Below are 14552 nucleotides of genomic sequence, written 5' to 3'. Positions count from 1 at the left end.
AACACTTGGTACTTGATATGGGGGAAGGAGAGATCTGAACAAGAACACACACAGCAGAGGGTTGTGGCACAGGAGAGATCCATACAGCAACACAGTAAAACCACCTTTTGAATCCACAGCTGAAAAATATTTGGGAAAATATTTTAAAAGGCAAACATAGGAGACGGTTGGTGTCTTCTAGAACAGCTCACATGTATACCAAATAACTGTTCCCAGGACCCCAAAACAGGAACAAGTAAAAGAAACATTGAGTGGCAGGAAGAAAGTGTGGATTACAAAGGGACTTTAAATACCAGGAAAACACCACTCAGTTATCTCTTACATTTGCACATGCTTCCAGTTTTGCACAGCAGTATGTTTAACATTAAAGACTTGTTTAAAACTAAGTTTATGTACCTTTTTTTTGTAAAATCAAGACTATTACAAAGCTCAGGAAAGCACAGTTCAAACTGAATAAAGGGATGCGCTAAGCAAGAGTTTCAATGATTCTGGGCTGACAATAAATGTATTTTTTCTTATCCTCCATGACAGTGTGTCATTTCACTGTTCAGCATGACCTTAAGATCTCCCATGATTGGCTACCACTATTGTTGCTGTATTAGTATACATGTGAATTAGGATCCCCCCGCCCCGCGGCCAACATTTTACATTTGCAGACTATGGGCTGGTTCCAGACTTAGTCAAGTTTAGAATAAATCCGCTGAAATCAGTAGGGTATGGTTGCCTGGATTGAATGAATGTCTTCTGCAATTCCATGTGCGCAGATTGAAGTGATCCTTTTGGAGCTCTTCACAGTCCATGTAGGTGTTCACTATCCTTTATTATTTGGCATTATCCAAAACTTGGTTATTTCACTGTGAACCCCAATTCCAGAACACTTATTAAGTAATTAAATATCAGTGATCCGATACAGATATTTGGGAAACATTGCTGATTATTGTATAGCTGCTCTATAAAAAGATGGTTTTCCATGACTAATAAATGTATTCAGAATCCTTTTGTTGAGTAATTTTATCAAAAGTGTTTTGCTTAAATAGATATATGAGATTATCATGCAAAACTTCCCTTGCAAAAGCCTTGCTGATTCTTCCTTTAGCAGCTCTTCTCTGTGAATGATAATTCTATCCATTTTCCATCAATTTACCTGGGGAAAATGTTACATTCCTATCTTCCACTTGAATTATTTCAATAAAGCATTATGCTGAAAAAGTGAACATAGCTTTCTAAATATAGCACTTATTAAAGCTGCTGTACTTCAATTAAAAATAAAAATAAAAATGAGCAGCATGCTATTACATGCTTTCAAAGTTTTATTTGGTATTTCTATCCGGACTGTGGTTTTTCCTTCTGTCTGAAGGTTAAAGACAGGTGGGAATATAAGAGCAAAAGCCCATAAGATACTGGTGTATAAGCAGTTAATTAAATGTGCATACAGTCTTGGTGGATACCCAGTGCAGATGGCATAGTTCAAGAGGAAAACGACTGTCCCCAGTCTGTTGCCCCATAGACGTTTTGGACTACAACCCCAGAAAGCATTGTTGATCAGTGATTATGGGAGTTGTAGTTCACAACATCTAAAGCTTGGGAAGGCTGAGGAAAAGGCCTACCTGCTCTCATGATCCAGGTTCTGCAGTGTTCAGACAGTGGGCAGGAATGTGGTGGTTGTCTGAAAGGACAGTCACAAAGTTGGTCATTGCCAAATAAGTGAGATTTTCTAAAAACAAACCTGTTGTGTTTTTTTCAGAAGACATGCATCTCTGGTATAAAAAGAAAAAAGGGTCCTTCCAGGAGACCTTGGGAGCCCGTGAACTACAGGAAAGCAGCTCTGAAGAAAGTTTGCCAATGAGCCAGTTTACAGCAGTGGACAGGGAAGCTATATGGGCTGAAGTTGAAAAAGTTCCAGAGAAATGTCTGCTAAAAAATAAACAGTCTATAAATGATCCTTGTCAGTGTGCAGAAGCTCCAGGAATGATGGGTGAAGAGGAGGATAGTGAGCACACGGAGTCTGCTGACACAAGCACTGGGCCGATTGACAGTGATAACACGTCATCGTTTTCTCCTTCTCTGGACCAGCAAGATATGAGCAATGAGGAAAACTATAGTGCTTCTACAGATGGCAAAGAAAACAAGAAACATGTTGGTTCCTCCAATGTTTATTCCCCTAGCACCATGTTAAACCTTGTACGTGTAGATTCTGAGAAAACTCAAGCATCAGAATCTTTCTCAAGTGATGAGGAGGTGGACTTGGAGCTTCAGGCATTTACCACATCCCGATTGCTAAAACAGCAGAAGGAAAAACAGGAGATAGTTGAGGCCCTATTTAAGCATGTTCTCTTGTACTTGCAGCCATATGATTCCAAAAGGGTGCTGTACGCTTTTTCTGTACTTGAGGCAGTGCTCAAAACAAATCCTAAAGAGTTCATCGAAGCTGTAGGCACAACTAGTATGGATACCAGCTCCACAGCTCATCTAAATCTCATTTACAATCTTCTAACTCGCCACCAGGAGGCTCTCGTTGGACAGAGTTTCTATGGAAAACTTCAGACTCAGTCACCAACCGTATGCCCACATTCATTATTAATAGAATTGCTGACGTACCTTTGTCTGAGTTTCCTGCGTTCTTATTATCCTTGTTACTTAAAGGTGACCCACAAAGATGTGCTTGGCAATAGGGATGTCCAAGTCAAAAGCGTTGAAGTCTTGATCAGAATGATGACCCAGCTGGCTACAATGGCCAAAGCAACAGAAAGCAAGAACATTGAATTTATACACAACTTGCTGGGAAGATGTAAAGTACAAGAATTTGTCCTCCTCTCTCTATCTGCATCTATGTATGTTAGTCAAAAATGCTATGAACATATGACAGCTGATAAGATGAATGGCTTTAGTGAAGACTGTGTTCTTGAGGAGACTCTCATCAACTTTGGTCGTGATCAGATTTGGAGTGAGCATCCTTTACAAATTGAGCTGCTGAAACTTCTGCAAGTGTTGATAGTCTTGGAGCATCATCTTGGACAGACTCAGGAAGAACTAGAGAACCAGACAGGCCTATCAAAGGAATGGCAAAGGGCTCTTAACTTTCAGGAGGCAATTGGTGCTATGCAGTATGTGCATCCACACCCTATAACTTCACAAGGATTATTTGTATCTGCTGTAGTCCGAGGCTTGCAGCCCGAGTATGGCTATGGCATGCATCCAGCTTGGGTGAGCTTGGTTGCTTATTCCTTGCCATACTTTGGGAAATCCTTAGGGTGGACAGTAGCACCATTTATTGTACAGATTTGCAAGAACCTGGATGAACTTGTCAAACAATATGAACATGAAACTCTGAAGATGTCAGCAAAAGTGTCTGTAAGGTAAGGAAATGCCTATTCGTGTTCTGTTTCATGTCTTGCTAATTTAGCTTCTGGCTTGTGCGTCAGTCCGTATTTGCATGCTTTCTTAGAAAATCAGTGTTGGAGTACTCCAAATTATCTTCAGAGGAAGGAGAATGTAAGAATATGGAAAGTTAGGAGTTTGAAGGAAAAGGAGTGTGAAGAAAAGGTTCTTGCTATAATAGATCTAAGTGACTATCCCTGAAACTCTCACTGAAATAATTTACTGAATGAATTTTCTTCCCTTAAAGCATACATTCTAAACGAGAGAACATTACACCAGATTATCCTCTAACTCTTTTGGAAGGACTCACAACTATTGGCCATTTTTGTCTTTTGGATCATCCAAACCAAACTAAAAAGGTAACCATGTTTATCTGTCTCTTTCATTCTTTTTATGTATCAATAAAAATTTGCATAAGATATTGTATATTTTTTGGTAAAATATTATAAAACAGGGCTAATTTACAGTATCTTTCTTGTAGTGGATAAGCTTGTTTAATTTTTAATGATAAATTGTTTAGGATTCTGAATGCAGTAATTCTTTATTGCATATCTGTAATGTGGACTTTTTGATCTTCCCAGTCCTCCTTGACTGCTGACCCTACAAGTTTAAGAAATGCTAGGAATGCCATTTTGGAAGAACTCCCCCGAATTATTAACACCATGTCTCTCCTTTGGAGTGTCATAAAAAAGGAAGAATCTCAAAAAAGACCAACTGACTTCCTAGGCACAAAAGGCTCTTCTTCCGTTTACTTTAAGGCGACCAAAGTAAGAATGCTTCAGCACTCTTGGGTAACATGTGGACAGGGTGCTGCACTGTTGGAGTAATTCTGAATTTTTCTAGTGGAGAATATTCTGAATAGAAATTGGCCTGGCTCAGGGATCGCTATAAGCTAATGCTCAAGGAACATGTTCTGCACTGTTCCTATGTCTCCTGCATGGCTCCTTCTTAACTGGGACCTAACAAATAAACAAAAACATTTTTCATGGTTTGTTTATTGTTATGTGCAAACCAGGAATTTTGGATTGTCTCTCCCCAGACAAACCAAAGCAGAATTTCCAGTTCTATCATAATAATGAATAAATCATGGACATGGTTTGTTTATTTGTCCCCACTTTCAGGAGAAGCCAAGCAAACTGCCTGTAAAACAACAAGTCAGAGTTCCATGGGTATTCTGACTTATTGCTACATCAAAAGCAGGTAACTGTGTGATCTTCTTGACTCTGTTTTCTACTGGTTAATTGCAAAGGCTTCCATTTCTAAACACGGTAGTGTAAACAGAGGGTTGTCTTAGGTTTTAAAGTAACACAGTCACAGTTGTTTTGCCTTTTTCATAATAACTGCATCTGTGCATATACATTCTGCTTCCTAAGGAAAGAACTCAGATATTGGTACCTATCTGCATGCAAGGTAGTTGTTGATTCTTTGTCTGAGGAGGTTGCTTGTCTTGTTAAACATCTTTTTCTTTTTTTGCTGGTTTTGTTCCATTGCACCTGGGAAATAAATTTTCCTATACTAAAATTTTATTTTAATAATATTAATTATACAAATGTGCACTGTGAATGAAGAATCCATTTTTGCCATGGCTGTAGAACTATTATTGAACCATCGGTACCATTTTCACCTTCTGCTGTGGCTCTGGTACCAGCATATGTGGTAATTTGCATTTAGGTAAATTGCTTTTAGCACAGCTCTCAATATTCTTATTCAAAAGTCCTACTGAATAGTAAGTAGACTTAGTAAATAGGCCCAAATTCAAAAAGGTAAAGCTCACTTTGCAGATATGCAGCAGTATTCTTTTACATTCCCAACAGCAACTGAAGCACTTAGTTTCAGAAACCACTTCCAATTGTGGCAGAAAGAAACCACTGTCTTGAAAAAGATTTATCTGAATTCCAACTGTTCGTGTAGTTCTTGTTGTGGTAGTCAAAATCTCAGGAAGTTACAGACAAGGATTTATCAATGTGAGAACTAAAAGTTTGATTGGGAATAGTATGATCTAGTTCATTGCATTTTATCAGGATGCATAGCAGTTAGGAAAACAAATTCCACAAGAACCCATTCCAAAAGAGAAACCTGATATTTTGTTTTTAATAGACATTAAAGAATAAAATCCTAGACTTCTTGAATCCTCTTACTGGACATCTTGGAATGCAGTTTATGGCTGCAGTAGCAGCAGTGTGGAACAGCAAGAGATCTCATAAGCGGCAAAAGAAAACAAAGGTAAAGAAGAAAGGTATCATGAAAGATTATTCTGCCAAGACTAAGGAAGATCATGGTCTACCAAGTATGAATGGGGGCTATGCAAGGGAACCGTTGAATTTAGTGGGCTGCTGCTCAGTAGATAGGGAGCCACACATGCTCATCATCAGTTTCCAGATTAAAGTGCTGAAAGCAGCTCAGACGCATTCAGTAAGCGGCGAGTTTGCGTTTGACTCAGCCAGTTCACACAATCATTGTACCCCACCATGACTTTTTAAAAATTCATTTTTATTGTAAAACTCCAACCAAAAAGGAATTATAAGGAAAAACAAAGGGAACATTGGGTGGGTGGCTGGGTGTGATATATAACACCACATATATATAATGAAGTGTTTATACACACACACACCAATTAGTATGTATCTTAATGTTGATCAATATGTATATTAATCAGAGGGCCTTGTCTAAGAGCCCTCCTTGAAAGAGGTGAGGAGGGCTGTTACGAGAATGGTCTTTTCTGCTATAGCACCCTGATTGTGGAACTCACCCTCCAGAGAAGTGCCCCTGCTGCCAACACTTTATTAATTACAATGCCAGCCAAAAACCTTTTTATTTACATGGTTTTTTAATTGTTAAATCGTATTTTAATTATTTTGGCATCAGGAACTGGCACTAGGGAATTTATAATTGTTTTATTGTTTGTATTTTTTTTAAATTGTAAACCATCACGAGATTCTGTAATGAATAAAAGTATAGAAAAACTTTAAATAAATGAATAATATTCATGTAATATATGTAAATATACCTTTCCCCCAGATCGCCAAATAAGTGTCTATTTGTAGGTTGTATCTATACATTATCCATTCAAATATTACAAGCATTGTATGGTCCTGCATTAAAGGAGGGGAGCCTTTATCCTTCCAGTGTTGTAAAATAAATCTTGGTTTGTCCATAGAGCCAGAAAATCAATTTACACTGACCATTCATTAATTTCCTCCTTATTTTCAATGTTAGTAGCAGAACTGAATTAGTCTTGAAGTGGGCTCCTTCTGACATTTTGTCAGAACAAGGACTCTTTGATACTTTGATCATGCCTTCTGTGGCTAGATTTCCTCCAGAGATCCCTTAGATTTATGTCTGCAGTGCTAACACGTATGCTCATGCCGGAATTTTAATGCACCGACTTTACGTCCTCAAGTGTTCTTTAATGTTTTTGCCAGATTATTTCCAGAATATAAGCAGGTATGTCTGGTTTCTTCTTTCACTGTGCCTGGATGCCATAGGTTAACAATATTTATTCAGATAATATAAAGCAGCTTACTGGTGCCTTCCATATGTTCTAGACCTCATTTTCCAGTGTTCCTAACCATTGGCCATGCTCACTTGAACCAAGGGTAGTTGAAACCCAAAACATCTGGAGGTTATCAGTTTGGAGAAAGCTTACATAGATACTATATATACTCCAGAAAATATGTATCACAGATCTGTGTATGAGGGACTTTTCTTTCTTAATGCCTTTTTTGTTTCAGATTTCTCCTGTTGCTAGTGCATCTCAGCTCGTACTACTTGACTTAGTTTGTGCACTTAGTACTCTGAAGATTGACACTATACTGCAGCTAGTAAAAGAAGTGGTAAAGAAACCATCCCAAATCAAGGGTGAAGAGGTAAAAGTTCATTTTGCTAAAATTTTAATTAATCTGTGCTGTTGAGTTACAGATGTTCATCAGTTTTCTATGTTTCCTTAGGCTGTAAGCCTATGCATAGGGTAGGAAAAACATCCTGCAACTCCCAGTGATCCCCAACAAACCTTTTTCAGATTCAGTCCCAGATCTGCAATCTGCAGAACACATAATATACAATTGTAAGCTTTGGCAGATGAAAGGATAGTTGAAAGGGTGAAACACACTGAAAGGCAGGGGTAGCATAGGTACTCTAGTTGTTTGCCCCTTTTGTTGCTTTGTAAATGATTGTGTGGTGTATATGTGGGTAGTATTTACAGTTCATACAATTCTCATAGTCACTTTTGAATTGCTCGAAATGGCAATCAAAAGAATGTGCCCAAAACTCTTGGCAAATTAGCTGGCTAATTTGGGGGAGCCTTTGTGAGCATAATGATCTTTGAGGTTATTTCAGGTATTCCTGATTTCTGTTTTTATTCTTGTAAGCAATTTGTAAGAAATGAAACTGGAAGAAAACAGCTTTCTCTCTACACAGTCACAACATAAGCAACCCTACTTAAAGTAAAGATTTTAGGGTTTAGTCTAAATCCCTGTAATATTTAATAAATCATCATACATTTTAGTAATGGAATACATAAGAATTACACTGATTTCTTTCGTTTGCAGAAATCTTCCTTAGTGGATATCCCAGTGCTCCACTTCTGCTATGCTTTCATACAAAGGTAAATGGGCTTCTAGAAACAAGCATTTCTCTCTTGAAGCATATTCCAGTAACTATTAGCAGTAGCATCTTATTAAAAAAAAAATTGAAATTTTTTTGTGCCTGGTGCTGCAGGAAACTAGAACTACTTTGATCAAGTAGCAGGCAGCCGCAAAAGATTATTTAGAGTCGTACTATTCTGATAAAAGAATGGCACTATCAAAGGACCATCCTGAGCTTGATAACCAGAAGAAAGGAGGGAAGGGACCGGCTCTGTCCTGAATCATCCATCAGTCAGCTTTGTGGGATGACCTTGGATTCTAGCATTATGGGAGAAGGGACAAAAAATTCTCCCTCTCCGCCTTTCCCAAACCATCCATATTTTTAAACACCTTTATCATGCCTCCCTTACTCCCATATTCTTTAAGCTATGCAAACCCAGTTGTTATAACTATGCCTTATATAGGAGTTGTACCACTCCTTCATCATTTTAGTTTAATTTAGTTTTATCATGTCTGCACTTTTTCCAAATCAATATTTCTCTTTTTTAGGTGTGGCACTGGAACTGTAGACAATATTCTAAGTGCAGGTGCAACCACCAGATTTGTATAAACAGTGTGTGATCTTTCCAGTTTTGTTTTCAATTCTATTCTTAAATATGCCTAACACAGAGCTTCCTTTTTCACAGTAGCTGTGCATTGGATTAATGTTTTCAGCAATCTGTCCACCACAGCTTGTTAGTCTTTAAGGTGCCACAAATTCTGCATTGGTTTTGTTTTTGTTTTGTTTTGTTTTGTTTTGTTTTGTTTTTTTTTGTTTTTTGGCAACAGATTTAAGGGCCTGTCCTTTGCAAAATACCTGTGGCAGGTACATTAATAAAGGCATAATAAGTGCTGAGTGGAAAGGAGACAATTCTTTTTTTCCATCCTGCATTTGTTTAAATATTTTTATTCGTGCATGTTTTAAGCGTATTGGGATATATCCAATATTATAGAAAAATTATGTGGTTTCTGTTAGTAGAAACTTTGTGCTGGTGGAAATACACCACTGGATACAATTGATGTAGGCATAGATGACCTGCACACTTGTTAAGGAGCTGGAATTAAACATAGCTCCCTGTTAATTCCTTAGTTCCTGGTTAAGCCATTTATGTTTGTGAACACTTAATGGCAACTCATTTGATGACATCAAAACCTTATCAGCTATGGTGAATGGAGAATTTTTCAGTTGGGCTTTTGGTGGGTATAGCATTTGTACTGAAATACTCTTTAAGAAATTGTGGTGCTGGAGGAGACTCCTGCGAGTTCCTTGGACTGCATGGCGATCAAACTGGTCAGTCCTAGAGGAGATCAACCCTGACTGCTCTTTAGAAGGCCAGATACTGAAGATGAAACTCAAATACTTTGACCACCTAATGAGAAGGAAGGACTCCCTGGAGACGAGTCTAATGCTGGGAACAATAGAGGGCAAAAGAAGAAGGGGATGGCAGAGAATGGGGTGGCTAGATGGGGTCACTGAAGCAGTCGGCGTGAGCTTAGGTGGACTCCGGGGGATGGTGGAGGACAGGAAGGCCTGGAGGAATATTGTCCATGGGGTTGCGATGTGTTTGCGACTAACAACAACAACAACAACAACCCTTTAAGAGGTTTTTTAATGGATATGATGCTTTTTTCCCCCAGACTCCCTGCCATCGCCTTGCAGGAAAACTTCCAGTCATTGTTAGGAGTGCTGAAGGAATCTGTGCAACTGAATTTGGTGCCACCTGGGCATTTTTTGCTTCTCAGGTATGACAGTAGTTATCTCTTTACTATATGCATTAGTAAGTCTTAATATGTCATTTTGCTAATTTGAGTTTATTCTCCTACAGCACCCTGAATGATTTTGTGACTAGAATGCCAAACCAGGAAAATAAGAAGGACCAGAAAGACCTTCAGGTATTCCATAACATGTTTTTGGTCATGCAGCTAACCTGGTAACTAACTTACTAGTGTATGGAAGACCTATATTTAATTGATTCAGTCTGTGGATTAACCTAATTTTCTTTCCAAGAGCCGAGTTTCAAGTATCTCACTGATTTTACCCAGGGCTGGCAGAGAGAGATGACTGCTTTATGCAAACAGTTCTGGGTGCCATGGAAGGGCACCTTTTTCCTCTTTATTTATTTAATTTATTATAATTATAATATTGTATTAGCATGGGGATTGAGGAGAGCTGCTCAAGAGATTTCTAGCCTCGGGTGTCAAACTAACTCAACTGGCCTTGGGTGCCAGCATCTTGACTTGGAGCAATGGGGTGGTATTTGCTGTTCAGGCAGCAAAATGCCTCGCCTTACTTATCAGGAAAAAATAGGGAAGAAACTCCAGATGCTGAAAGATTCACTGAGTGAATCTTCCTCAGAGTCAAGATTTCAACCATGGTCTACCACTGAAAGGACTACTCCAGTGACTCCTATTGCGGTCCTCTTTCAACAGCTGGAGTTTTCTTCCCTTTTTTCCTGTTTATGGATTCACCAGTGAGAAATTACTAACCTTGGTTTGCCATCCCCCTTCACAAATACCTCTGCAAAATGTTCAGTCTTCTTGGAAGATTATTTGAGCAGTAATTGGTCTTGCTTTGTACCCATTTCTCCTTTATTAAAATAACACAAGTATTACGTTCACAAAACCAACCATCCTCTGTATCAATGTTTTCTTCCTTTCTCTGTTCACATTTTTCAGGAGGTAACCCAGAAAATACTGGAAGCTGTGGGGAATGTTGCTGGTTCCTCTCTAGAACAAACTAGCTGGCTGAGTAGAAATCTGGAAGTGAAAGCCCAGCCTCAGATTTCTTTAGATGAATCCAACGCTGAAGATGATTTGTGTGGTAAGAGAAACAGTATAAAGTTACTTGGATTAGCTAGTGAATAAAATGCAGTAATATAAGCTATTTTTTTGATAATACACAGTTCTTCAGACTGACAGACTGTTAAAATGAAGTGGGAACAGGCAGGAAGAAATGGTGTCTTTGGTATTGTATGTTGTGCTTAGTTTAACGTATTACCTGTAGACCTTTCCGGCCTAAAGATGGATGAAGGAAGTAGGAACAGACAATTGCAGAGGCCATATACAAGTATGGGATGTGTTCATACTAACCTTAAGCCATGGTTCATGTTAAATATGTTTTGCTGCTTTTAGCGGTGAGCAGACAGGCAGTCAAAACATGACTTGTTTTCCTGATTTCTGGGTTGTCTCTTGCCAAGTTTTGTAAACCTTCAGAGCAGTTTTGTTTACAGGCAATTCTTACTAGGAGCTTCTGTTTCAGTACCATAAACAAGGTAAGGATAAGCTATTGTTGTTGATTCAGTCATCAAAGGAAGACATGGGTCAAACAAATCTGACATTTTAGCCAACAAAAAAACAAACTTTCTTTTTGTGGTTTACAGACAGTTAACAAAGCTTCATTTAATTGCAAGGATCAATTCAGGCAGAACAAAGTACATCGTGCTTTATTGTTATGTGCAAACCCAAGTCAGTGAGACTTTAAGATTCATAATATGTCCTTGTATTATAAAAGGTTGTAACTCACTCTTAGTGTGCATGCTCTGTATGCAGAAGACCCCAGGTAGGTAGAATTAGGAATGAATTCTGCCTGAATACCTAGAGAGCTTCTGCCACTCAGTATCAACAATACTGATAATTGCATGCAGATGACCAGATCCAGGATCTCACCTCTGTGAGAGAAAGGAACTTTCATCTGATTTGGGGTTTCCCTTCCTCCCCACTGCTCACCCATTCAGCACTCCCCTATGTAGCATTTTCAGGGAGCTTGAGAGGCTGCTGTGGGAAAGAGGGGGTTGGGATTTCTATTCCTTTAGCACTGTTCATCCAACATGAATTCAGATCCTAGCAAACTCACAGCCACTTTTTTTTAAGTGCAGTAGGCTGGGTGGGGCAATGTGGAACAGAGAAATGGAAGTGGACACTTTTCTAGGACAGCCACTTCTTTGCTCCAAAACTCTCCCCTCAATACACACCCAGCCAAGTTCTAAATGTGTCCATACTTCTGCTTCAACCAAGTCTTTGTAGGTATGTTGACTCCAGAAAGCAAAAATAAGTGGAACAGAATTGCACCATCTGCTGTTCTCAAAGCACAGAATGCATACATACTCTTCCTCAAGCTCCTGACCAAGCTTTAAATGCTAACGTGTGCATTGTAAAACAAGGATCCAGCACTCTTGAAAGACAAAGCAGTGAGGAGCGCTTGCCCACTGCTTCCCTCATTCAGAAGGGATAGGGCAACTCCTGGCACTTTTTTTGAATGCACAACTCCCTATGTTGGTTGAGAGAAATGTTTACCCCTTTCTCATACACTGCTTCTCTGCTCGTAATTGTCCAGGTCTGCTTTAATTTATTTTTTTAAAGCATTGGATATAATTTTGTTTGAGACAACAAAATGACTGGTTGTCTCCAGCCTTTTCTATTTTCTGCAGAACTTCCCACCCACCCAGCATTTGGATCCAAGCTACATTATATGCTTTTGTCATATTTCCGAAACTTCTATTATTATAGTAAAAATCTTAGCTTCATTCTAAAAATAAAAAGAACAAATTAAATGTCTTCCTTCTACAGATACTTCAGCAATACCTTCTTCAATGGTTTCTGCCTCAGCCCCATCAATGTATAGTGTTCAAGCCCTCTCTCTCCTTGCAGAGGTGAGTTCTGGTGCCTTTTTTCTTTGCAGCTGCTCTACCTACCTACCTATAGAGTATGCACATATATATGCTCTTCATATCTATATCACATTTGCAACCTTTCAAAAGTCACAGAATTTTCCTCCATCCTTTGTTACAGTTGGAGTTCCTTGAGCATACACCACTTTTTACTTTTCTGTAGTTGGCAATATGAGTGCATCACCTGCATGCAACGCTAAATCATATCCACAGAGGATACCCAGTTTTCACTGTTCTGAAGTGTTGCTCCTTCTTAATGTAGAAAATTGTTTTTCTAGGTTCTTGCTTCTCTCCTGGATATGGTTTATCGAAGTGATGAAAAAGAGAAAGCAGTTCCTTTAATCTCTCGTTTGCTGTATTATGTGTTTCCTTATTTACGTAATCACAGGTAAATTTTTCCTTCAATTATACACAAGTAACTTAAGCCGTGAAACAGTGGGCCCTACTCTGGCTATAAGGTCTGCACCACTTTAAGACTCATTGTGTGTAATATGTGTGCTGATCAAATGAAATCTTAGCACACATATTATATTACTAAAGCTTGAGAGTCAAGTGCTTAATAATGATGTTCTTTTACATTTTCTAATGGTGGGAAATGAACAATTGGTCAGCACTGAATGACCTAGAATGTGGGAATTTGGTAATATGCAACATAAGAATTTAGAATAATCTATGGAAACAGATACTCTTTTTTCATCAGAGCTGACAGTACTGAATTAAGATAAGAAACAGTGGGTTGCGTCATAGAATCATAGCATAGTAGAGTTGGAGGGGGGCCAGAGAGCCATTGGGTCCAATCCACTGCTCAGTGAAGAACTCCAAGTTAAACCATCCCTTTCACATGCCTCCAGTGTAGGGGAGCCCACAACCTCCTTAGCTTAATGGTTCTATTGTTGTACTGCTCTAACAGTAAGGAATGTATCTAGCCAAATATGGCTTCCTGTCCCTTGAGCCCATTATTCCATGTCCTGTGCTCTGGGATGATTGAGAAGAGATCCTGTCCTCCTCCTTTGTGACAACCCTTCAAGTACTTGAAAAATGCTATCATATCTCCTCTCAGTCTTCACAAGTCATGGTAACCCACCCTGGCAATATTTTGCAAACAGCCCTCTGTGTGCCTGAAAGACCTTTGGGCTCCCCATGGATTGACTCTTCTCCCTGCTTCCCTGTTGGTTCTGCAGCTGATACCTCATGAAGCTGCCTTGTCTCCTCTCTCTGTCATGACGGCAAGTCTTCTTAGGTCACTGCAGCTTTTCCCCTTTTTTCCCAGATATTGTGCATATCTCAGAATATGCAGTGTGTGCCAGTCCTTGTGCAGGGCCCAAGCAGCTACATTAAAAGGGGCGGGATTGGGGGATGCCCCGGTGTTCACAGACTTATTTGTGATTTCCTGTTCGATGTTCTTTTTAGTCAGAGTTGCACAACTGTGTAGGTGTGCAGTTGCACAGGTCAGATAACGGGATCCCATGCCCAGACAATGTCTTGAAGGCACCTGCTGTCAAAGTTCACCATGTATCAACCCACAATATTACCTAGAGAGGTTCCAAATAAGATTTTTTTTTCACTTTGCTTTCCCAAGTCAGCTGTTAAAGTGTGAGCTGTCAAGGTAAACTAAAGTTGCAAGTAATTTTTGCTGTATACTTTCATGACCAAATTACCCTGTTTTGCCCTGCCTGATGTCCTTCTTTCCAACCCCCACCCCCCAGCTATTTCTGATGGCATAGGAAGCAACTGTTAGTGAAAAGGGAGGTTCATGGGGATCTTGATGCAAAAGGGGGGGAAATGGTGCCTAGCCCATCATGAGCAGTTGCAGTTTGGGTTGACTTGAGGGGAAAAATCATTTGGAGTCTTTTTTTGGCCAGTGTCCAACTCTGGACTCCAAAGC

The 14552-nt window shown here is 39.3% G+C and overlaps 1 protein-coding gene across 5 annotated transcripts in view; it reads left to right on the top strand.

Annotated features, from left to right (window-relative positions):
* DOP1B (DOP1 leucine zipper like protein B) overlaps positions 1-14552 on the top strand; it is a 77529-nt gene that overhangs the window by 36096 nt on the left and 26881 nt on the right. For all 5 annotated transcript variants that reach the window (XM_044442425.1, XM_044442430.1, XM_044442427.1 and 2 more), the window contains 11 exons: positions 1745-3356; positions 3626-3737; positions 3960-4145; positions 5476-5601; positions 7110-7244; positions 7926-7981; positions 9639-9743; positions 9827-9893; positions 10677-10821; positions 12567-12649; positions 12946-13055. In XM_044442425.1, coding sequence (XP_044298360.1) covers positions 1745-3356; positions 3626-3737; positions 3960-4145; positions 5476-5601; positions 7110-7244; positions 7926-7981; positions 9639-9743; positions 9827-9893; positions 10677-10821; positions 12567-12649; positions 12946-13055 — 2737 coding nt within the window. The remainder of the gene's footprint in view (positions 1-1744; positions 3357-3625; positions 3738-3959; positions 4146-5475; positions 5602-7109; positions 7245-7925; positions 7982-9638; positions 9744-9826; positions 9894-10676; positions 10822-12566; positions 12650-12945; positions 13056-14552) is intronic.

The sequence above is a fragment of the Varanus komodoensis genome, unplaced genomic scaffold (genome assembly GCF_004798865.1).
Source record: "Varanus komodoensis strain SLA01 unplaced genomic scaffold, ASM479886v1 scaffold4, whole genome shotgun sequence".
NCBI lineage: Eukaryota > Metazoa > Chordata > Lepidosauria > Squamata > Varanidae > Varanus > Varanus komodoensis.
Note: the sequence above shows the minus strand (reverse complement) of the source record. Positions and strands in the feature narration are given on the sequence as shown.